The sequence below is a fragment of the Delphinapterus leucas genome, chromosome 15, assembly GCF_059928025.1.
Source record: "Delphinapterus leucas isolate spDelLeu-1000000601 "Yukka" chromosome 15, BTC_Dleu_Yukka2, whole genome shotgun sequence".
NCBI lineage: Eukaryota > Metazoa > Chordata > Mammalia > Artiodactyla > Monodontidae > Delphinapterus > Delphinapterus leucas.
Genome location: NC_143143.1, coordinates 58,490,564 through 58,515,222, shown reverse-complemented (window position 1 = coordinate 58,515,222; position 24,659 = coordinate 58,490,564). Strand labels below are relative to the sequence as shown.

The 24,659-nt window shown below is 56.7% G+C and overlaps 2 protein-coding genes across 2 annotated transcripts; both read right to left on the bottom strand.

Moving 5' to 3' along the window:
• Window positions 1-673: 673 nt before the first annotated feature.
• Window positions 674-4,005, bottom strand: GFRA4 (GDNF family receptor alpha 4). Its single transcript, XM_022592881.3, is given in 6 exon segments — window positions 674-849; window positions 1,018-1,109; window positions 1,834-1,968; window positions 2,063-2,172; window positions 2,272-2,771; window positions 2,773-4,005. Coding segments are annotated over 6 exon segments (1,101 nt in total). The 5' UTR covers window positions 2,956-4,005; the 3' UTR covers window positions 674-768.
• Window positions 4,006-7,694: 3,689 nt separating this feature from the next.
• ADAM33 (ADAM metallopeptidase domain 33) lies at window positions 7,695-20,544 on the bottom strand. Its single transcript, XM_089896623.1, has 19 exons — window positions 20,433-20,544; window positions 17,872-17,951; window positions 15,484-15,560; window positions 13,466-13,544; window positions 13,192-13,268; window positions 12,917-13,106; window positions 12,608-12,673; window positions 12,449-12,520; window positions 12,121-12,287; window positions 11,953-12,037; window positions 11,723-11,865; window positions 10,818-11,196; window positions 10,342-10,576; window positions 10,126-10,234; window positions 9,844-10,042; window positions 9,672-9,749; window positions 9,480-9,588; window positions 9,257-9,404; window positions 7,695-7,979 (listed from the first exon to the last, which is right to left on the bottom strand). The coding sequence occupies exons 1-19, from the start codon at window positions 20,530-20,532 to the stop codon at window positions 7,880-7,882; spliced, it is 2,493 nt and encodes an 830-aa protein (XP_089752749.1). The 5' UTR covers window positions 20,533-20,544; the 3' UTR covers window positions 7,695-7,879.
• Between the last annotated feature and the right edge of the window lie 4,115 nt (window positions 20,545-24,659).

Genomic DNA, 24,659 nt, shown 5'->3' with positions numbered 1-24,659 from the left:
TTTCACTCACTGGCCAGAAATGTGTCACATGAACACCCCCTAACTGCAAGGGAGGCTGGGACATGTACTGTGTTTATGTGATTACTAGCAGAGAATGAAAGAATAAACAAAAGCAACCAAAGTCCCTGCCACTAGGACCTGAGAGGTGATTCAGTTCAGCATCCACAAGTGAGAAGATAATGCCTGGAGAGGTTCTGAGGCCACCCAAGTTCTTGGAGGCCAGCAGAGGCACACCCTGTGGCTGACCTTGGTCTCCAGCCTCCCAGGACACAGATCACATGAAAGCAAGGCCAGTCTCAGTGCACATGCATTTATTGAGTTATGGATGCCATTCCTAGTGCCAGGTTGAACCACTGGGAAGATGGCCATATGACCAGTGCAATGTAGGGAACTGGATTCTCACTCTAGGTGGTGTCCCACAAGCAGCATATCGTGGACAGGAAACACACTGACAATGTTAGTTATGGGGTGCAGGTGGCTATCATGATGGGTGGTGCCTAACTGGGAGGATGCCATGACGGCTGTAGTAGTAAAGGGAGTTTTGCCTACAAGTCTGTTCAGAGGGAGTTTTGCCTACAAGTCTGTTTAAGTCTACCCTTAAAGCATGATAAAAGTGTCCAGACCTGCAAAGGGCAGTAGGGCAAGAGCATTGGGGCCAGCTTGGGAGGTAAGCCAGTCCCTTTTCAGTGGGGCAGTAGGTCACCAATGAGGCCCAGTATCCCAGGCAGGGTGGGACAGTTGGCTGTTGTCCAAGGTCTGCTGTTCTCATCAGAGCAGGGGCTGGAGAACCAGAACAGGGAGCACGGAGAGCATGGAGCTCCCCTCCAGGGACGCATCTGCAGAGGACACCTTGGCAGATGAGAGCAGAGTATGAACATGAGGCAAAAGCCTGGCTCTGCTCTCTGCCACCCCCACTATCCCAGGCCATTCACGCCTCCATCTAGGCCCAACTGGCATGGAAGGGTGGAAAGAGGCAGTGCAGGAGCTGCCACCTCACCATCCCTTCCCTGAACCTACCTGTAGGAGGCTGTGCTCAGGGTCCTGGTGGGGGTCCAGCTGGTCGTGTAGGACTGAGGGCCACCCACCGTCAAAGGCCTGTATGGCTCTATCTATGGAGGGAGGGGTGCAGGATGGGCTTGGCTGAGAAACCCTAGCACAGGGCCCAGCTCCTGAAGGACAAACTGAGACCCTTGGCATCCTGCGTGGGCCCTCCCCAGATAGAAATGGGAAGATAGGATGTCCGCAAGGCTTTTGGAATGGAAGGTGCTGGGCGAGGAATAACAAAATAAAGACAATTGTGTTAAGAGTGCCTTACATACTGTAGTCTTCTATCCTCACAGGAGCCTGACAATTATCATCCCCATTTTACAGATGGACACAAAAAGGCTTAGAGGAATTTAACTCTCAGCTAAGTAAGTGGCAGAGTCAGCCTTCAAACCCAGGCCCTCTAACTCCCAAAGTGGTCAGCGAACCACCCAGCTACTCAGACCCGAAAGGCAAGATCTTTAATGGGGGGAGTTGGCTATGCGTGGCGGAAGCAGGAATCTCGCCTTGTTCCATTCCAGGGCCTCGGAAACTTGTTTTAACCGCCCCCACTTCCTGCCCACAGGGGCACCAGCCTAGACTACCCTAGGATTCTACTTTGGTCTGTTACTTGGCCTCCGGAACCAGCTGAGCGCAGATTGCCCAAGGGGCAAGACGACAGCAGAGGGGGTAAGTGGGCCTACAAGGCTGCCTCTGGGGGCCTCAGTTTCCTCAGCGCCAGCTAGGCAGCTTGGGAGGGGGCAGAAAGCCCCGACTGGACTCCCTTCCCGCCCCGCCCGGGCCCCTCACCCAAGCAACGGTTCCTTGTGAAGAGCCCCCGGAAGACTTCGCACTCCTCGCGCCGGTTTCCGCTGGCTCCGCAGTCGCACCAGGGCGCCACGCGCGCGCTAGCGTTGTCCACGTAGTTGGGGGTGACGGCGGTGCCTGCCGAGACCCCGAAAGCAGGATAATCGGCCCACCCGGATAGAGGCATTCCCAGGAGAGCCCGCGCCCCAGCAGGGATCTGGGTGGTGCATACCCACGAGGCCGGCGTAGGCGCGCAGGCAGCTGGGGATCTGGTCTCGAAGGCAGCCGTCCAGGTTGCTGGGGGCAGGCGCGCAGGAAGCCTGGAAGGCCAAGAGGCGGGGCCTGCGCGGGGCGGTCGGAAGGCGGTGAGTGGGAGGTAAGTGGGACCCGCCCCCCACCCGCCAGCCCCGCCCCCTCCCTCTACTCCACCTCCTCCAGCACCTGCAGACCCGGCTGTGCTCGCAGGCGTCTAAGGGCGCGAGGCAGGAGGGCGGGGCCGGTTCAGGACCCGAGAAGGAGCAGGAGGGCACGAAGGTCTGGCGCCGGCGCTCGGCACAAGCGGGGCCGCCGCACGGGCAGAAGAGCAGCGCGTGGGTAAGCTCGGGCGGCCCGCGGGCGAAGAAGCGGCGCAGGGCGCGGCGGCAGCGGGCGCGGGGGCAGCTCCCCGGCGCGGCCCGACCCAGGCACTGCACCACGTATGCTGTGCGCAACCGCTGGCATCGCGCATCCGCGGTGCACGCGTCGGCCGCGTCCACGCATCGGTTCGGTGCGACAGCGCTCGGTGACCCTGGTGGAGCGGCGGACAGGCTGTGGTTGTTGACGTTCCTTACTCACACACACTTCACCTCCGCCTCCCAGCAGGGCCTCCGAAGATGCGGGGTGCTCAAAACTCGAGGTGGGCAGAATGTGACCCGAATGCGTGAGCGACTGGTACTGACTGACCTTCCGTTGTGGAGTTGGGCAGTGGCGGGGTCAGGGATTTCCTGCAGCACGTCTGGGGTGGATGGGGCGCGTCGAGGCTGGGCCTGGCCTCCCGCAGAAGCTGAGGCCCACCCTCCGCAGGCATCACCCCTCACCCATCCAAAGAGGGGTCCATGAGATTCCTCTCATTCTCCTGGGCCCCATCTGACACGGAAAACAGCAAGGCTTCTGGGGACCTGACTCATGGAGATTTATCAGAAATGGTGCTGAGGACAGTGGCCGCTCCTCTTCTGCTCTGACATGCCGGGACGCCTGACCTTTCTTCCTTTCCTCTCCTTCCCCCTCCCCCTTGGAGACCCTTTGAGTGGCCTGTAGGTTTCAGGTTCTCCTTTCTTCTTGACCTTCTCTTGTGCCTCCTCCTGCCCCCTGCCTCTGCGTCTTCCCCCTCCATCCTCTTCTGGTGCTCCCTCCTCACCGATCTAACTTTTGCTGCCCCATCTGGATGGACTCTGGTTTCCCCCTGGGCTCTCCACTCTCCACCAGCCAGATAAAAAGATTCCGCACTAGGGCTCTGGGCACTGGAGCAATTTAGGCCTGGCTGCCAGGGTGTGGATTCAAGAGAAGTTCCAGATGGCAGGCCACAGGGCTCTGTCCTTAGCCACAGGGCACTCCACTGGGGGCAGAGAGTGTGCCTGGCACAGCCCCGTCACACACCAGGGGTCTGTTGGGCAGAGGGTGAGCTTTATCCAGAAGTGCCATGGGCCACATCTAAATCCAGCCAAGCTAGGGTTTTTGGAGGTCAGAACTTGGCAGCCCCTTCCTAGGACCTCAGTCACAAAACGAGGCTTCCCCTGCCCCTCGGTGCTCTCAGAGGAAGGTAGAATAGACATTGAGGGCTTGGAATAGGTCTGTGAGTGGACGGGATGGACAGGAGAGGGGGAAGCCTTTCCTTTCTCTCTCCTTTCCTCCCCTCCAGTCTCCTTCCCTCCCTTCCAGGACTCCATAGCAGCAGGCAAACTTTGCCCTTCTCTCCCAGCCCAGCCCTCACATCCCCAGGCCGCAGCCACACACAGCAGCACCTAGTGTCTCCTGAGATCTTGGTTCCACTTCTGTTCCTTTGCTTACCTGTTTCCCTCCACCAGGAGCACCCTTACTTCATGTTCACCCTCAAAACAGCACATCTCAGCTCCAAGATCTCCTCTGCCTTAAACGTTTGCCAGATTCCTTTCTCCTCAACCTACACCACCTGGTAAAGTGACCCCTCCCTCCATGATGACCCAGGTGAGGAAGGGGTAGTCCAAGCAGGTGGGACAGCAGATGCATGGCATGGAGACACTGAAGATGCAGGGCAAAGAATCAATGTGAAGCTGCAAGACTGAAGGTGGAGGGCTGGGGCTGGGGGAAGGGTAATAGAGGCGGGAGAGCAGGCAATAGGAAAAAGAAAGTTTCTGGGGCAGAGCTACCAAGGCAAGACTTGGGAGACTTAGGAGGCCGTGGCTCTGTGGGACCCAAAAGCTGGAGGCGGGGTGCTGTGTCCCCACACCTCGAGCACAGGTGTCTCATTGGTGCCCCTTCCTGCATTTCAGCTTTTCCTAGAATCACCTTCTTGCCTTGTGCTTGAGGAGGGAAGAGGATCAGGGACAGAGAAGCCAAGGTTCAGAGGTCTCGGGGAGGAGGCAGCCACTCACCTAGAAGCAGTAGCAGCAGCAACGGGGGTGCCAAGCAGCTGGCCATGCTGGGCAGCAAACAGAGGAGAGGACGACCAGAGGCAGAGCCCCAGTCAGACAGGTGCCTCCTTCCCAGCTCCCCTGAGCCATAACGAGATGGAAACCCAAGTGTCTGTGCTGACGCACTCTTCTGGGGGGGAGGAGCCTTTGCATCAGGAATGACTCCCCGCCCCCAATGAGTCCCCACCCAGGCTGCGCCTTCACGCAGATCTGGGAGCCACTGAGTCCGGTGCCAGAATGTGCCTAGATGGATCCCACCACACCCCCCAACACACACACAGCAACACCCACACAACAACCCAAGGAGACCTTGTCTCTCCCACGCTAAACCATTAACTCTATGAAACAACACTGTTCTTTTCCGTCTCTTATAGTTTTATTGTTAACTTTTTATTAGCTAATTTTAGACTTGCAAAAAAGTTAGAGCATTGCAAAAATGCTAGCGTTCCCTTTATATCCCTCACGCAGTTTCCCCTAACATCAACATCTTACCTGACCATAGTACAATTATTAAAACTAGGAAATTCATGTTGGTACAAGACACTTAACTATAGACCACTTTGAATTTCCCCAGTCTTTCCACTAATGTCCTTTTTCTGTTCCAGGATCCCATCCAGCATCCCACATTGCACTTAGTCATCATGTCACCTTAGTTTCTTCCAATCTGTGGTAGTTCCTCAGTCTTTCCTTACAAACTGGGTGCTTCCCTATGTGGCCCTGCACGGTGGACAGTCCCCCTTCTCGAGGGAAATGCAAGCCATAAAAACTTCTTTCAGTGGCATTAACTTCTCTGTCTCATTGCTATGTCGTCTCTATAAATCAGAATCCCACAGCGAACACAGGAGTGGGCTTTAGCAAACAGTCTCATTCAGCGCCTTCAGCTGGTAGAGTGAAAGCAAGGCCTGAGCCTTGGGGCTACTTCTCTGCTGCCAGTGGGTGATTGCAAAAATTCCCCAATTCTTCACACCCTATGAAATATGATTTTGCTGCTCCTCCCTGGAGGGGAGGTGGGGTTTGCCTCCCAATCCCTGGAACCTGGGCCGGCCCTGTGACTTGCTTGGGCCAACAGAATGTTATGGAAGTAAATGTGCCAGTCATGGACTCTCAAGAAGCCTGACAAGCTTCCACATACTCTTCTGCAAGAGGAGATGAGTGAGGTACTTGCCTCAGGATCACAACTACTGATTTTCCTTTTTGCCTTAGGCTCCAAAAATGCCTTGGTATGGTAACTGATCCTGTCTTTAGTTAAATTTTTGATATTTTGTTCATCGTGGACTTTTGTATTAATTTTGATCTTTAAAAATATTACATTAAAATATTTCTTATCTTGATTACTTTTTGTGCCCACGGTGAATGCCTCCCTTGTCTCACTCTAATCCTGGTCCTGCTCACTTAGAACCCTCCCCAGCTGTTATGTGAACAGGCCTGGGCTAGCCCGCTCATCCCCATCACCCTAGCCAACAGCCAGCCAACCCCAGAAGCAGCGACCAGCAGTTGACTGCAAATGTATAAGTGAGCTGAGCTGAGACCAATCGAACCACCAGCTGACTTGCCAATTCACAGAACTGGTTATTGTTTTAAGCTACTAAGTTTTGGGGTGGTTTTGTTATGTAGCAACAGCTGATAAAGAAGGTCACTCAGCTACTTTTGCATGAAGCAAGGGGAGAGAGTAAATGGCTGTTCAGAGTGTCCAGGGGAGGCAGGAGAGGTGGAGCAAAGGGAACATTCAAGCTAGGCAACACCATCCTATGCCCCGATATATACGGGGCCTGGCTGTCATCTGAGGCTCCACCTACCAGCCACCGCCCTTTGTCACCCTCAGGGAGCGCCATGGTGTTGAATTTACAGACAGAAAAGACAGAAGTCCCAGGGCAACATGTCTTTCTTCTGACTTCTACTTCGGTGTCCTTTCGAAAATGGCTTCCTTTGTCCCCTCCCAGGGAATGGAGGAGAGGCTGATTAATGTCCAAAGTAAGGGGACTGCAGCAGGCCCCATGCTTCTCTGAAACCTCACCTAAGGACTAGGAGTGGGGTGGGGCTGAGGAAGCATCTGAGGGACAAGAGAGGGTAGGAGACGGCAGGAAGGAAGGTCCCAAGGATTTTGTTTGTTTGTTTTGCAGGGGCCAGGCTCCAGGGAAGTGGACTCAGTCTGAAATGTAGGACCCCTGGAGTCCAGGCTTCTGTCCCAACAGTCACTGCCCTCCAAAGAGCTAGGTCCGAATAAAGTGAGTGTAGCAGACACACCTAGGCTGCCTGGACATAGGCCTCTCTGGGTGCCCAGCATGACCCAGCGCCCCCTAGTGACAGGAGGTCAGTGACTACATGACCTTCCCTCCTGGGACTGATGGATTCTCGCTTGAGCTGGAGGGTGTACCCTAGCAGGATCCCGCAGCCCTAAGGAATGGGGACAGCACTGCGCAAATTTTGATGAGGCTCCAGGGTCCTGGAGTAGGTGGTGTGGCGGTAAAATTTCGAAGCTGCCCAAAGGTGCAAGAGGTCTGCTGACTCGCTGGCTCTGCCCCTGGGGGGCGGGGTCCAAGTTCCTGGTGTGGCTGTCAGTAGCCACCTGTCCTTAAGTCTTCTCATCTCAGGAGTCACTTTTCACCAGAGACAGGATCTTGGCTTTTGGACTCTACCTGCTGAGAATGACGTGGGGTGGGGTGGGGCGTCACCCCCTGAGGACTGGGACCCCAGGCTGCAAGTAATGCGTCAGGGACCCCCTGTCCTCCCTCAGGGAAAACCAGTGACCCAGGAAGAGCCAGAACTTCTTCCTCCCCTGCCCCAGGGGCCTCCAGCATCTGGCCCCAGACAACAGCTTCTCCACGTGGTCTGTCTCATTTCCATACTATAAGCTCAAAAACCTCAGAGTGGGACTTCCCTGGTGGTCCAGTGGCTAAGACTCTGCACTCCCATTGCAGGGGGGCCCTGGTTCTCTCCCTGGTCGGGGAACTAGATCCCACAAGCCGCAACTAAGAGTTCGCGTGCTGCAAATAAAGATCCCACGTGCCACAACAAAGATCCTGCATGTCGCAACTAAGACCCAACGCAGCCAAATAAATATTTTTTAAAAACTCAGAGTAAGGGACTGTGAGATGAGGGGCAAGAGGTGGATGGGTGAGCAATGGGAAGTGGAGGGCCCCACCTACCTTGGGGGTGCAAGCAGGGCTGTGGGGCACAGGCTTCTCAAGGTGGCTGTTGGGCTCTGACAGAGTTCTCAAGGCCTGCGGAGTAATAGGCGGGGGAAGAGTGCTGTGAACATAGGTGGCAAGAGTCCCTGATGCAGGGTGGGGCACAGGGGCTCAAGGTGGCTGGGTGCTAAGTGGAGAGGAGGGGGCCCATCTGGAAGGAGGCAGAAGACAAGAGCCTGTCCCTTTCCTTCCCTCCCCATCTCCCACTGTGCCTCACGCACCCAGGGCCTGGGGCTCTGCAGTGGCTGTCAGGCCCAACTCCATTGGGTGAACACTGCCTAGAGGGTGGCCCCTGCATGGGCCATCTTTGGATCTGAGCAGTGGATGAGAGGCCAGGAGATTGAGACAGTGACCGTTAGTAGGGCACCCTGGGGCTTCTTCCCTGCAGCCAGAGGCTTGCACCCAGGTTGTTCTGTCCAGCTCACTTTCTGCTCCCTCCTGAGAGGAGCCCTTGGGGTCCAGGCTCCAGTTGAGACTCATGCTTTGCCAGGGCCTCTGACACTTCCTCTCTCCAGCCCTGATATTTATCCTAAGCTCTGGAACCACCCCAGCATCCTCCAGATGTTGGCATCACTCAGGTCCCAAAGAGGGGCGGACTTCCTTCCCCAGTGGTACCTGTATTTGTGCTTCTTGTCATTGGGTGGCCCTGCTGCCCTTGATGACTCCAAGCTATGCTCGGCTGCTCACATCCCATCTCCCAGGGCCTTACCACTTCCTTTGATGTCTCTTGGAAACAGTCTCCTCAATACTTCACCTGGCTGATGACATGCGTTTGCTGCTCCCCCTGTAAGCCCCCAGTGATGACACACCAAGCTCTGACCACCTTGATCCTCTGCTCACAGACCCACAATCAACACTAATTGTGTCAAGGCCCTATCAGCTGGTGCCCTGCCCCTGTTCGGGATGCCCTCTTCCTCCATCTCCAGCCCAAACTTTGCCCTCTCCCTCAGCTTGCCCAGAACGCTCCCAAGGCTAGGCTGTGTCAGATGTGGTCATAGGGCTCATGCCTTGCCCAGTGCCCAGTGAAGGGGCAGCCCTAGACTGACCATGCTTGGTATCATGTGACCCTCATCCCAGGTCGTGGAGAACTGGGTTAGGGGCAGGCCCTTGGCACAAGGGCAGCCAGCACCATAGCTGCCCAATGGTAGCGAAAGGAAAGATGTGCTGGGCCCTGCATTTGGGAACTTGAAGGGGGTAACAGCAGAGATTTAGGCAGAGGAAATGCCAGAAGGCTGAAAGCTCATGAGAGAGAAGCTGGAGAGGCCTTGAAGGGTACATTGGAGCAGGAATTGCATTATAAGCTGGTGAAAAAACAGGGCAAAGTCAAGGATGAGGCAGCTTCTTGGTGAGAGAAAAGAAGATATGGACAAGAGGTACTGAATCCCAGCAGTGGGGACCAGGGTAGAGGGCCCTGCATGGATCCACGCCTTTGGCTTCACTGGAAGGCCACTGGGGCCTTCTGCTCAATGCTTCTTTCCATTGCCTTTGCCTGCCTCTGTGCACCTGGGGGCAAGGCCTGAGGACCCCACCCCAGCTGCCCCAGGTCCAGCAGAGCTCTGAGGAGCAGGAACCTTAGCCCTCAGTGCCTACCCACTGCACATGGGGTCCCTCCTTGAGCCCCAAAGGCATTGTTGGAGACGGAGTTCCGGGTGCCGGCAGCAGCACCAGGCCAGGCTGGCCCCAGGGAGCAGAGGCAGCAGAAAACTGAGGATCACCGCCAGCGTGAAGGTGTCCTGGTCTGTGGAGGACAGGGTATGGCTGTGTCCTGAGGTGCATCACAGGGGCCCTCCCCACTTGCCCCCCATGGACGCACTTTCAGGCTGCATAGGACCGCTGTCCACACTACCACCAAACCCTGGCTTGTCACAGAAAGGCGGAGCCCAGCCCAGAGCACAGTGGCAATTACGGTTACTATTGCAAACCTGCAGTGGAAAAGAGAAACGGAGGGTCCCACAAGATCAGGGACTTCCAAGGTCACCCCACACACACCTTTCAGGCCACTCACCCCGCGACCATGGCAGGCGGTCAGGCAGAGCTCCAGCTCTCGGAAGGTAGTGTTCCGGCAGCGCCTTTCCTGGCACACCTATGGGCAGTGTGTGCACTGGGCAGTGAGGGGGAGTGATGCTTTGGCCTGCAGGACTCAAGTGGCAGGGAGGGGTCGGGTGGGCAGGGCTCACCATTCTAGGTCCACACTGGGTGCCTGACTCTACCAGGCCCAAATCAGGCAGGTCCAGCTGGGTGCCGGGCAGCACGAGGGCTCCCTTGCAGGTCACCTGGCGGCTGCCTAGGGGTACGATGGAGTCCACCGGCACCATGTGTGGCGCCAGTGCACTCTGCTCCCCGCCCTGGCACTGCAGTTTCCCACACTGCACATCGCTAGGGACGAAGTGCAGGGTAGTCAAACAGCGTGGAGTTTCTCCATACCCTCTTCCCCAGCTTCCCCTCCCTCCGCTCCCCACCTCTGCGCACAGGGAACGAAGCTGCTGTCGCTTTGCTGGCCGCAGTTCCCATGGGCGTCTCCCGCAGAGTTCACAACCTGGAAACAAGCCTCCGGGGCTGGGCGGGAGCCTGAGGAAGCATGGGCGGGACTAGGGGGGGCAGCCCAGACCTGAACCACGCCCCTTCTGCCTCAGTTTCCCCCCGCCCACCTCCCCCTAGAGCATTAAACTGAGCAGACCCGAGGATGCGGGCGGAGGGTGCGCTCTGGGTCTCACCAGGCCCCCAGAGCTGCTGGCACTGATGCTCCAGCGTGGGACACGCGCCGTCCCGGCAGTAGCCGCGGCCTCTGGCGCAGGGCGAGCCATCCAGTCGGTAAATGTCGGGGGGGCAATAGGGGGAGGCGCCCGTGCAGAATTCAGGGAGGTCACAGTCGCCCGCAGACTGGCGGCAAGGCGCACCCGCCGGCTTCAGCTACGCAGGTGACCCGGGTGGAGGGAAGGCGGCGAGGCATAGAGAGAAAACGAACAGTTAGAGATACACTTCGAGAGCGCCAATCGGACACGAGAGAGCCCTGCGGGGAGGTCCAGGCGAACCCACGCACAGAGCAGAGCCAGCACCCGCAAGGGGGACCGGAGGGCGCCGATTAGCCAAGACCAACAGGCCGGCTCCCAAGTGCCCCCAACCCTCACCCCCAAGCCTCCCATACCCTCACCAAGCAGTGTGCGCAGCAGTCCCCGTGGGTGCATTGGGCCCCCGCACGCAGCGAGCAGTTGTGGGCATGGCAGCAGGAGTCCGGGCACTCCTGGAGCCGGAAAGGCGAGGAGGGACCAGGTGAGGGTGCAGCGCCCAGACCTCCGGGGAGGGGCAGGCGGGGACCAGCTTGGTCCCCCGGGGCTGGTCGTGCGGACCTGACCTGGCCGGCGCCGCAGTCGCACTCCTCGCCCTCTTCCACGAAGCCATTCCCGCAGTGCGTCCGGGGCACTAGGAGCCCGGAGTCCGGCGCGTTGGAGAGGCACGCGCCCCCTCCCTTGCTGAAGAAGGCGCGCAGCTGGCGGCGGCTGCAGGCGCTAAACACTCTCGGGAACGGGTGCCTACGAGCGGGGGAGGGCGTCGGGCATACGGGGACCACCCCCTGCCAACCCCTGCTCGTCTCCAGACCCCTCCCCCCGGCACACAGGTGCTTGGCTACGCAGCCGCCGGATGCGCGAACACCGCCTGAGCAACTGGCGGCTAGAATTCTCTAGATGCAGAGCCCAGAGAGGGTAAGTAACTCGCGCAAAGTCACACGGCAAGCGCGAGGCAGGAGGGTGTGACGCCAAGAGCGATCAGCCCAGGACCCAAGGTCGAATCCCAACCCAGCGCCGCTCCTCCCGGCGTTGGAGTAACCTCGCAAGTTTGTCCGAAAATAATTTATCATATCGTGAGAATCCACTTTGCCTGCGTTCCCTACACTTCAGCCTCATAAACAACCCTCAGGGCAGGCACTATTACCATCATCCCCATTTCACAGAAGAAGAAACTGAGGGATAACCATTTCGCCCAAAGAAATGCAGCTGAGGAAGGCCCGGGTCCCGCGGAGCCTGTCCTGCAGCCCCTCCCCCGCCCCGGCGCGGGTACCGGGTAGCTGCGGCCATCACGCAGCCGCCCTGCTCCGCCGCTGCCTCCACGCAGCAGCCGTCGGGGTCGTGGCTGAGGCCGAGGCTGTGGCCTATCTCGTGGGCCATGGTGGCAGCAGCACCAATGGGGAGCTCCGAGTGGTCCTGGGAGGGCGTGGGGACGGTCACTGCGGGCTGCGGAGACCACCCCCCAGCACCTCTCCTCCTCCTCCCGTCCCAGGTGGCACTCACGGTGCTCACGCCTCCAGAGCTCTCCGCGCGGCACATGCCCTCGACCGGCGCCAGGCCCACGGTGGCGCCCTGGAAGGCGCGGCCCCTGAGGGAGGAGCGCGGCTTGACCGGGCGGGCCGGGAGTCCGGGCCGCCCGGCCGGGACCGCGTAGGGGTCGGAGGCACCCACGTGAGCAGCTGAGCCGAGTCGTGTGGCTGCCGTGCCCACAGTCCCTGGCGCCACTGCAGGAAGGCCCAGAGCGTGGCGTTCGCGTCTGGCGTGACGCGGATCTGGTCCTCCTCGGTCCACACTTCCAGGCCGGTCAGCGCCACCTGAATGTCCAGAGTCCTGAGAATCTAAGGGCGCGGTGGGGCAGGGCTGAAGTGGGGGGCCGCCGCGGTGCCCGTGCTCCTCCATGGGAGCGCCCCTCTTTCTTCCCCTCCGTTCCCTCTCCCCATCTCCAAGCCTGACCCTGTCGTGGTCACCCCAAAAGTGCTCTTCCCCCCACCGACCCAACCTGATCCACATAGCTGGCGACCTCCAGAAGACGCTGTTTGGTGTGGTTCAAGTTCCGGTGCTGGGTCAAGAACTAGAAAAGCAGCAAGCAATACCGCGTGTGAGGATGGGCTGAGCTCACCCCATCCAGGCCTGCCAACCCCCTTGGGGCTTCTCTCACCAGGGTGTGATCCGCCACTATGTACAGCTCCAGGTACCTCGGGCTCCCCAAGGACTCCCGCCTCTCCTGGGAAAGCGGCAATGGTGACCCTGAGTGGCAGGCTGCTGGGCTTGAGCCCTGACCACCAACCCCAATTCCCAGAAAGCACAAAGTTAACTTTAAAATTTTGCTAGAACTTGTTCCTTCAGCCTCCAAATAAAAATGTCAGGACAGGAGGCCCTGAACTGGGGCTGCACATTCCTGTCTCTTCTGATTTTAAAGTGCTCTGGATACTGCATTCCTACCCCCACCCCTTCCCATGCTCCTGACCCTGATCTGGGTGGCACACGAAAGCCTGGCCATGTCCCTTTTGTCCCCAGGGTCCCTGTAGCCACAGGCCCCTTTCCAGCTGAGCAGCTGCTCCGTCCGGAAGATCTTGTGGGTCAAGAAGTCTTTGGAGTCCCCAGCTGGCCAAGGATGCACATAATAGCTGGCATTGCTGCTGAGTGTGATCAGGCCCCTAGGGTGCAAAGGGGTACAGGGGTGGGCAGTAAAGGAACTCTTTCCCTAGTCCCAGGCCCAGCCCCTCCCCCAGAACTCCTCACCTCATCCCAGAGCAGATGCTGAGGACTACCCAGGAGTCCAGGACGCCCCTCACACGCCCATGGTAGTGGCAATGATCCTGGAGAGCAAAGGACCCAGCCCCAAACCTCAGCCAGGACTGAAGTGGGAGGGGCAAGAAAGAAAGCGTGGTGGGGGACTGGCTCCAGCTTCTCCTTAGGAACAGGAGGAGAATGGGGGAAATGGTGGAGAGGCCCTTGGTGGGTGCATACCCCAGCACGCCTCACCCTGTCCTCAGAGTCCATGGAAGTATCTCACCGTGTGGTTGGGGAACAGCACTACTGGCTGCCCATCTGGGCTGTAGTGGGTTTCTGTGTATCCTGGAGCCAGCAGCCTGCTGGGAGGGAGTGTTGCAGAAATTACTTAATCCAGCCCTGCTTCCTCCAGGATGCCCTCTGGTCTTCCTCCCTGATAGCTAATTGAGTAGTTCTATGAGTGAGGCACAGGGCTAGCACTTAGGAAGCAGCCGAAGTGCGTCTTAGGGAAGGGACAGGAGTGACTGTGCATTGCTCAGCTCAGAAAAATCTTGGGCTAGAATGAACAAGGTGAAGGTCAGGAAGGAGCCTTGGTAATGGCTTAGATGTGGAAATGGGCGTGTGGGAAGCACCAGGGAGGAACAGGAACACGGGAACGTTTGTGGCTCCCCTGGAACCTGTGACAGGCAGCTGGATCCACAGGTCAGGGGTGTTAGACTGGGCAGGAGGAGAGGAGTCAGGAGACACTGCCAAGGAGGTGGGACTTGGAGCCAAGGAAGTGTGTGAACTCCCTAGGTGGCCCTGGCTGCTGCCTACCCTTGTTGGGCATCTGGACAACCCTCTAGCCCACCTCCTCCCATTCAGAGTTCCTTCAAATCTTCTCCTCAGGCCCCCAGATCCCACATATCTCCCCACCTGTCCTTCACTGTTGCTCACCCCCTGCTTCCAGAGAAAACAGAATCCACACCTGCTCCTGCCCTGCCCGTCTGAGCAGGGATCCTCCTCCCTTCCTTCTCCAGACCCCACTCAAGTAATTGAATTCATCTTCGGGCTCCGTCTCATCAGGATCCTTCCCACCAAGATGGATCAACCATAAGTAAATTTCTCTTCTTAAAAGAAAATCCTTCACCCCACCTCACCTTGGCCTCTTTACCCGCAGACTGCCCCCAAAGACTTGTGATGCCTGCTTCTCCACTTCCCAGTCTTACTTCCTCCTCCAGCTTTGCTCCCCTACTCCACCCACACACTCAACCTTAGGAGGGAGGTGATGTGATCACCCTTTTTTTTTTTTTTTTGCGGTACGTGGCCCTCTCACTGTTGTGGCCTCTCCCGTTGCGGAGCACAGGCTCCAGACGCGCAGGCTCAGCGGCCATGGCTCACGGGCCCAGCCGCTCCACGGCATGTGGGATCTTCCCGGACCGGGGCACGAACCCATGTCCCCTGCATCGGCAGGCGGACTCTCAGCCACTGCGCCACCAGGGAAGCCCTGATCACCCTTTTTAACACACGGGGACATTGAACCCCAGAGGAACTATGGTTAGGCGTGGTGGAACCTGAGTTCCACCTGAGTTTGTTCCCAGCTCATGGGGGAGAGTAAAGCATGTGTAGAGTGCTCAGAACAGTGCCTGCAATGAAATAAGCACTTGATAAATGATAGCTGTTGATAACACAGTCTAGATGGTTTCACGAACCCACGCTCCATCTTAGACATTCACCTCACCCAGCCCAGCTCTGCCTGCTCATTCACCAGCTCAGAATCTTTGGCTTTGCACCATCCTGGACACTCAGCACCAAAATGGCCTTCTGTGATCTGGCCCTGCTAGGACTCCCCAAATTTGTTTCCCCTTGCTCCCCTCCCTCAGATGGAGACTCCCCAGGCAAGCCAGACAAATTGGCACCCCCTCTTGAATGTGCCTTGACCCTGGCATTCCCGAAGCCTGGAGCACCCGCCCATCTTTGGAATCCATCTTGGATTCTCTTTTGACTCAGCACACCCTGTGAGCACCCACCAGGTGATGCTCACTCATTCCTGGCAGGAAGCTGACAAGATGTTTCTGGGGCCGGGATGAGAGATGTGCCCCACAGCAGGGCTGACCCAGCCTCAATAGCCCACTTCAGCCTCGAGGGAGCCAGTCATGGGCTAGCATGACTTGCCCTGTCACCTGCACCTCCTCCTCTGGGGTTCTCACCCCATCCAGCCTCCATCTAGGGTTCCCATCAGTCTCTGTCCCCAGCACTGAACCCTCCCCAGAGAGAGGGGCTATTCTTGGCTCCCAGCTCTTTCCCCGGCCTGGTACTCACTGATTCTTCTCCAGCTCTAGCAGGAGCTCCTGGCCTTCAGCCTTCAAGACCACCAGCCCCACTTCTAGCTTCGAGACCTGGGCAAGAAGGAGTGTAGGGCTGAGAGGGCGGGCATCCAGGTCCCCTGCCTGCCAGGAAGCAGGAAGGATGTGGAGCTGACTGGCGAGGGAGTTCATGGGGAGAGCACAGGGGCACGGGGCAGAAGGCCCCCGCTTGCCATTGTGGGTGTGGATGGGTGTGGGGTGAGAACTTGCAAAGGTGCTTTCAAACTCAGAATGTTTGTTGTTCTGACAGCAGCCATTTGACAGAGCCTGCAAGGTGCACTCCACATCCTCCCTGGAGAGACAAGTGGTTTCAGAAAGACGCCATGCCTTGCCCAAGGTTACTGGGCTCTTCCTCTGGTCTTCCCTCCTCTTTCATGCCCAGAAGCCTTCCTCTAAGCAGGGAGGAGAGTGGGGTCCTGAAGACATTGATGCAGGAGAGTGGGGTAGCCACGGCTCAGGCCTCCTCACAACCTCTCCTTTCTGTACCTTGCTGTTCCCCACTCCCTGTAGAATTCAGACTTAGTACCTCCACCTCCAATGCTGACTAGCTTCCCCCCCCCAAATTTTCCTACGCCTCTAGCAGGCTCGCCCCACACCTGCTTCACTGAGCCCATGAGGTAAACACAGACTCACACGCTTTGCCAAGAGAAAAACTCTGGTTTTCTTGGCCAGACGTCAGGAGGGTGGGCCTGGGCCAGCCTGCCCACCTCTCCTTCCCCTACCCTCTTTGCCGCTTCCACCCTGTGGGAATACCCCATCTGCCCGCTTTGTCCACTCCCTGGCTGGGGGCCCAGAGCTGGAGCGGGCCAGGAGCCTCCTGGAGAGCAGCTGTGTCCTTGGAATGCTGGCCCCCACTTTTGCTGGCCCTTCCCTTTTATCCCACAATGCACTGGCCTGGGCCGCAGGCCAAGAGGCTCAGAGTCTTGTGGAGGGGGCCTTCCTCTGCAGGTGGGGAGCAAATAGTCCCCTCCCCCAGCCAAAGGCCGCCCTAGGCCCCAAGCATGAGCTCATGTGGCCGGAATGCCACTTGTTTTATTGGAGAAAGATTTGCACTGAGGAAAGGAGGCAGCCCAGATGGAAAGCTTCCTCTTGCCCCACCCCCATCCCTCTCTCTGTCCCTCTGCAGCCCCTGCTGTCCTCATTTCTTGCCCTCCTGGTGACCCTGCCCTTCACCATGCACTCCATCTCCAACCTAAAATGTAGGTGTTTCCTGCCTCTGGGACAGGACACCCTGCCACTCTGTCTGCTGTCCTCATCTTGGCAGGCTTCCCAGCGACAGAAAAATTGAGGAAAGCAAATTCCCTCTGGCACTCCCCTCCTATTTGGTCACAGCCCAGGCCAGGCCCAGAGGGAGGTCCGCAGTCAGGGCGGTCTCAGCATGTGATGTCCCTTCCCCTATGCCGGTGATGAACAATCTCAAAGCTCGGGCTGGCACCGTGCTGACCACTTGAATGGGGGCCCTGAGGGTCTGGGAGACCCAGTGAGGGCCCTAGGCTGAGAGTTGCTGGGCCTGTGGGGGCCCCCCGGCCTACACGGCAGTGCTCTCCTGCCTTCCTCCTTGCAGGCTTGGACAGTGGATTGTCTTCTCTTTCCTGAAAATTCATGATGAAAAGGGTGCTCTAGGCTTGGGGAACATTGGCCAATGGTTTCTTCTGGGTTAAAGAGCTGTGTGACCTTGGGCAGTTTCTCCAGCCTCTCTGGGCTTCAGTTTGCCCCTCTGTGAAATGGGCATACAAAGGCTGTTGGTCTCCATGCAGCACAGCTGTGTGGCACATACAGATGGGGGCAAGGTTATTCTGAAAGTGTGTGATGGATGGCTGTTGGGAGGAGACTGGGACAGAGCATCCAGAAGAAGCAAAACAGGGTGGGCTTGCATTTGGGGGCACTAGGAGAGAGTGACTACTGGGCAGAAGTGGTGTGAGCCAGTGAGACAAGTTTCAGGCCCCTAAATGGCAGCGTCCTGGAGAGGACAGCAATTCATCCACAGGGTCACATGTTCTGGTAAACTTCGCAAAAGGAAGATATTTTGGTGTTTTCTTAAAGAGGTCCTTGAAAAGCTTCTGGCCCCACCTCTGCCTGATGGGGTGGAGGTGGCCTGAATAACACTGGGAAGAGATGGTTAAGGAGGAGGTGGGGGAGAGGAAACTGGAAAATGACTTCCATGTGTGCAGCCTCTCTCCATCTAGACGTCTCCCACCTGCCCCTGCCAAACCTTCAGGGAGGGGTCTGAAGGACTCTGGGGATCTAGGGACCCCAGCGAAACTGCCACGCTGATATCTGGGGAGGGGCAAAGGGGCTGAGAGACCCTGGGCCTCTGCAGAGTAAGGGATGACCTGGCACTGACCGGCTGCTCCAGGGTGACCATGTGCCGGGGTCGTCCATCCAGAACCCAGTGCAGGGTGACTGGCTCTCCAGGGGTGTTTCCTGGGGAGAGGACAGAGCACAGGGTGAGGGGAACCTGAGGGACATAGGGAAATTGGAGACAACAGAGGGATAGAGTTAGAGGATGTCAGCAGGCAGGAACAGGAGACTCCATCTTCAATACTCAAAAGTTTAGCCTGGGGCTTCCCTGGTGGTGCAGTGGTTGAGAGTCCGCCTGCCGATGCAGGGGACATGGGTTTGTGTCCCGGTCTGGGAAGATCCCACATGCCGCGGAGTGGCTAGGCCCCGTGAGCCATGGACACTGAGCCTGCACGTCCGGAGCCTCTGCTCCGCAACGGGAGAGGCCACAACAGTGAGAGGGCCGCGTACCACAAAAAAAAAAAAAAAAAAGTTTAGCCTGGAGAAGGGTGGCCACCCATGAGGCATCCTTGGAACTGAGGAGCCACCAGGGAGGTGGCAGAAGAGAGACAGAGGAGCCTGGGAAGAACTGCTCAGCTGGGCACTTGGGAGACCCACTGACCTTGGGAGGGGAGAATTGGGGTCAAAGATCACAAGGAAGAGACCAAGGCCCCTAATACAGAGGGGAAAGGAAATGGGAGGCAGCTTCGGGTATTTTTAGACTGGGCAGCAGATGCTTTTAGGGTGAGAGATCTGTGAAGACAGGACGCCTGTGTCTCCTCCACCAACTGAGAAAAACAACAGCCAGATGTTGCCCAAAGCTCCCTCTGGGGGCTTCATGCTGGGGGCAGGGCTTCCAGGGACACTGGCCCAGAAGCCCCCTCCTCGTGTCTTCAAGAGTGGGGGGTTTGTTTGGGAGACAGAGCCTGAGTGCTCCCAGGACGGGAATGCTTAAGGGGGGCTCCAGGAGGAATACCAGAGCGAAGCATCACCCAGAAAGCGCCTGGAATGCTCCCCTGGAATGCTCCCAGCCCCCCTGCCAAGTGGACCCCGGAAACTCTCACCACACCCGCCCTGCAGGAATCAGACCTCAGGCTGCCCAGAGCCTACAGGCAGCCTTCCCTCCGTCCCTGGGGAAGCCCAGCTCCCAGAACTGACAGCTCCCCAACCCCCACCCAGCCCTGGCCCCAGCCCTGCCCAGGCTAAGATGGCTGCCCATAGAAGTGGCTCAACTCCTGCCAGGCCACACCGACCCCTTTCTCCTTCTCCATCTCCTCCTGCAGACCCCATCATCAAAGACCTGGAATCGCAGCCACTCCAGGAAGTCCCCTTCTCCCAAGAAGCCCTCCTTGATTGGATCAGCAGTTTCCATCAGGTAGATGGGGGTGGGGGTGGGGAGGTGCAGGGCCTTGGAATTGAGGCTGAAGGGCCAGTGTAGGGAGGGGTCTGAGTGCGGGGTGCGGGGTGGGGGGTGGGGGCGGTCTCAGGCTAGAGAGGACTTAACTCGGCGTGGAGCACCAGGTCCAGCTGGCCCTGGGTTTCCCAGGGTGGAGAGGGGAAGGTGTGCCTGTGTGCATGTGTGAGTGTGGGTTCTCCTCCTGGCCCTGTGCACACACGCTGGCCATTGGCACCTTGACGGGGGCAAGGAGGCAGAGATGGAGCTGTGGTGACTAGGTGGATGGGAGTGGAAACTGAGGAGCCAGTGTGGTGTTGGGGAGCATAGAGTCCCTCTCCATTCCTCCCAGGGGTCCCTTCATCCTCCCCTGACCCCAGACTGAAGAGGAGGGAGCAGCGGAATGCCTGGGGACCATCCCCAAAGGCATGAGGGCTGTCATCCCTCCCCCTCCACGCCCCAGAACAGGGCAGGACCCTATCCCTGTTGCCACCCGCCCCCCCACCCCTGCACAGTGCTCTAGAACCCACTGTCCCCAGGCTGCCCGGCCCTTCCTGCCCGCCTTGTCAGGCACTTGATGTACAGGACTCCGCCAATCCTCCCACCCTTTGGGAGAGGTTTTCATCAGTCCCATCTCACAGAGTTTGTAGAGGTCAAACTGAGAAGAGACAGAGCTGCAGTCTTCCCCCAGGGCCCTGCTAAACAGACACCTTCTGTTTGAAGCCGTTTCTATCTAACCAAACAAGGCAACATAAACAATATACACACTGCCCCAAGCCCCTGGGATGAGGGGGTGAACATGGAATGATGCATGAGTGTGGAGGCCACAGCTAGTCCCTTAGTGTGAGAGCGCAACAGCGACTCCAGGGCACCGGTGGTCTCGGGCTTCCTGGAGGATGGAGGCCCGCTGAACCCTAGGAGAAGAAGGTGCAGGAACCTTCATACTGGCGGATGGGGCCACAGCAGAGAATCCAGAGGGGTTTGGGGGTGCTGAGCAGCTGCTTGAAGGGAAGGGGCCCTGCCACTCTGCTTCGCCATTGACACAGGGTATCTGGGCACAGTGTGCAAGTCTGGGCCCTGAGGCCAGCACAACTGCAGTTGAGAGTCCCTGGGCAATTCCCACAGAGACTCTCCCAAACCCTCCCCATGCCCTGTCCTCCTGGCCCGCGCGATCCCCGGGGATTTCCGACGCTCCATCCCCGACAGCGACCTCGCGGCGCACTCCCACTCACCTTGAAAAGCCTCAGCCCCCCACACCGGCCACGGCAGTCGCAGTAGCAGCAGCAGCCCCAACGCCGGCGACCCTCGAGCTCTCCGATACCCTGGGCGCATAGCTGTGAGCGCCTCGCGTCTGAGCTGTGGCTCCCAGCTCTCGGCTCCGCCCCGGCTGGATCGCGGCCGACCCACGCCCTCTGCAGCCAGCCCGCCGCCTCCCAACCCTCCCGCACCCCCATCCTGGCCCGCAACCCCCTTCTCGCGCGACCCCGCACGGAGCCCCGCCTGCCCGCGCCACCATCTTAGCCCATCAGTCCTGACCCCGGCCGGCGTGTGCCCTCGGGGAGCCGGGACCACCCTGTCGCGTCTAGGGGTTAGAGCTCGGTGGGGCGGGAGACCCTCGCGAGCCAACCCGCCGCATAGGTCTCAGAGGGCCCCCTATTCGTTGGGGTGGGAAGTGGAGATGGGGCGGGGACCCTCTGGAAGGGCCTTTGAGGACCAGAGCGGGGAGGCGGGGACAGTGCTAGGGGGCCACCTGTTGCTGCTCCGGTCTGCCCAGGAAGCGCCCCCCTCCATGGTCTCCTGGATCGGACCTTTGTCCTCGCCTTGACACCAGTCACGCCCAGAGTCGCCCGGGTGAGAGACTGGCGGGCCCTAGGAGAAGGGATGCCCGGGCGACCGCGACAGGCAGGTGCGGCCACGGCCCCAAGTTAGTCTCTGTTCCGTGGTGGCCGCCAGCGCCTGTGCCCGAGGTGCGCGGGTCGGTCGGGAGGAGGAGCGGAGGCCGCGGTCCTGCGGGCTCCCTGCACGGCAAAGGCGAGGCGGTGGAACAGGCGGGCGGGCGGAGAGGGGTGCAACCCTTTGTCCCTGGTGGTGGCCGGGGGGTGGGGGTGGGGCGAGGAATGGCACAAAGCCATAGACTCCCACACGTGCGGGAGCCTTTTGGCTTTTGTTTCTTGTTTTAAAAAGTTTGTGTACTGAGTAGTAAATTCGGATAGCGAATAGCAAGTATTCCGATAGCGAGGGATGTTAAATTTAAGCAAATCTGTTTGTTTATGAGAATTCAAAATGCGCCAGTTCAGTTAGTAAGAGTTGCAGTGGGGAAGGTAACCTATGTTGGCCTCATTCAAACATCAAAAAGTATGGTGAGAGGTATAGGGAACATCCCATCCTCTCAGACCACGCCCCTCCAACAGGAAGCTATTATAAGCTTCTTGTATAGGCTTTTAGATTAGTTTATGCATGTCCACGACAATACAAACACTTTTTTTCCTCTTTTTTTTTCTGTACCTTGAGTTTTTTCACTTAATACCCTTGGAGATCCTTCCTATCAGTGGTCTCCTTAACATACTATTCTTTTTCTTTTTCTTTCTTGTTTTGGCCTTGCCATGCAGCATATGGGATCTTAGTTCCCCTGACCAGGGATTGAACCTGTGCCCCCTGCAGTGGAAGTGCAGAGTCTTAACAACTGGACCACCAGGGAAGTCCACATTAACACTATTATTTTTTTTTTAATATTTATTTATTTGGTTGCGCTGGGTCTTAGTTGCAGCAGGTGGGCTCCTTAGTTGTGGCATGTGAACTCCCAGTTGCAGCATGTGTGTGGGATCTAGTTCCCTGACCAGGGATCGAACCTGGGCCCCTGCATTGGGAGCACAGAATCTTATCCACTGTGCCACCAGGGAAGTCCCAACACAATTCTTATGATCATTACTATTATTCTACTATGATTACTTTGGATTTTAAAATTACAATAAAATGTACTTACTTTAAGTGTACAATTAGATGAGTTTTGATAAATTTATACACCTATGTAATCACCACCACAATCTAGATAGAACCTTTCCATCACCCCCAAATAGTTTTCCTGTGCCCCTTCCCAGTCAATCTCTCCCACTCCTAACCCCAGGCAACCACTGATATACTTTCTGTCTATAGATAAGATTTGCCTGTTCTAGAACTTCATACAAGTAGAATCATAAAACATGTACTCTTTTGTGTCTGGTTTCCTTCCCTCTTTGTTTTTGAGATTCATTTTCATTGGTTCATGTAGCAGTAATTTGCTCCTGTGTAGTGCTGAGTATGTTCAATGGTAAGGGGGAAGCACGGTTTCTCTATTCTCCAGCTAGGCATTTGGGTTCTTTTCCAGTTTGGGCTCTTCTAAATATGGCTGCTACAAATTGCTGTGTAAATCTGTATGACCATGTTTTCATTTCTCATCTGTAAATACCTTGAAGTAGAATTGCAAGGTCATACAGTAAAGGGCATGTTTAATTTTTTAAAGAAACTATTTTCCAAAGTGTCTGTACCATTTTACATTCCCACTAGCAATGTGTCAGAGTTCTCCATATCCTCACCAACATTTTAGTGTTGTCAACCTTTTATTTACTTATTTATTTATTTGGCTGCATTGGGTCTTTGTTGCTGCACACAGGCTTTCTCTAGTTGCAGCGAGCGGGGCTATTCTTCATTTCGCTGCAGTGTGCGGGCTTCTCATCGCAGTGGCTTCTCTTGTCGCGGAGCACGGGCTCTAGGCGCACGGGCTTCAGTAGTTGTGGCACACGGGCTCAGTAGTTGTGGCTCGCAGGCTCTAGAGCGCAGGCTCAGTAGTTGTGGCGCACGGGCTTAGTTGCTCCACAGCATGTGGGATCTTCCTGGACCGGGTATCGAACCTGTATCCCCTGCACTGGCAGGCAGATTCTCAACCACTGCACCACCAGGGAAGTCCCCAACCTTTTAAATTTTAGCCATTCTAATGAGTATGCAGCATTCTCATCATTTTTAATAGCTGAATGCTATCATTTATTCATAGTCTCCTCTTGGGCATATAAATGGTTTCCAGTCCCTTTACTATTACAAACAATGCTGTAATGGATGGTTATATACACAACTTCATCTGTGAGATGATATCCTACAAGCAGGATTGCTGGGTCAAAGAATATGTGTGTTTGTGATTTGGGTAGATAGAGTTAAATTGCCCTCTGATTTGTGCCAATTCACAGTTGTACCAGCGATATCTGGAGTGCTCATTTTCCCACAACCTTACCAACACAGTTATCAAAATGTAATATTTGCTAGTCTGAAAGTGAAAGCGCAGTCTCCATTTGCATTTTGTCTCATGAGTGAGGTTGAATATTTGTTCAAACATTTAAGTGCCGTTTCTATTTCTTTTTCCCTGAATTGCCTGTTCATATCCACAGCTCATTTTTCTGTTGGGTCTTTCTCTTAACAACTTGAAGGAACTCTATATATAAGGGAGATGAACCCTTTGTCTGGAGTACGAGTTGCAAATATTTTCCCCAGTTTGTGAGATGTATCCAGCCTGTGGTGTGTGGCTTCAGCTCAGTTATACTCATTGCTGAGTAACATTTGATTGTGTGACTATAACCACACTTTTCTTTCACTGACACTACTGTTGCTGGAGCTTTGAGTGGTTCTTAGTTGTGAGATGTTATAAAAAATGCTGCTGTGGACATTCATATGCATGGGTCCTTGGCTTCCTCCCTTTGCCTGTCCTGCTTCCTCCACCCCTTTACTGGTCTCCCCTGGGAACACGTTCTTAATAGGTCACTTGCACATGAAACCTTGTAATGGGGAACGAGACCTAGTACAGACATAGATGGCTTTGGTCATGATGGGTGCTCCAGAGTAGACTGGCTGGAGAGGCATCAACCCCTCCCCCTGTGGATGAGGACTTGTATCTTCCTAATTTGCCTTCTCTCAGAATCCACATTCTCTTTTGGAATCTCTGGTTGTGCTCCTGGTTCAAGATGAAAGAGCCTGGGCCTCTCTGTCCACCCCTACTCTTCCCCACATCCTCCCTGAACGGGGAAAGAGAGGGGCTCTTTTTGCCCTGGGGACTGACAGCAGCAGAGGCCACCCCTCCAGGACAGAATTCCTGATATTCCTGCTGGATGACCAAGAGGCAGAGAGTAAGGCATCCTGTCACACTCTTGGTCCATTTTGCTATCTCTTTTCTCACCCAAAGAGGCTTTGGGGAGGAGTAGGGGTGAACAGAGAGACCAGGCTTCCGTCTTGAAACAGGAGCTCAACTGGAGATTCCAAAAGAGAATGTGGATCCTGAGAGAGGGCAAATTAGGAAGATACAAGTGCCGACCATGGTAAAGGAAACAGTCCTGAAGAGGAAGAAGAGAGGGGCAGCTAAGAAAGCTCCAGAGGTTACAGGGGCAGGACAACACCAATGTGCACCATGGCCCGGAGGTGGCGCAAGTCCCATGACCTGG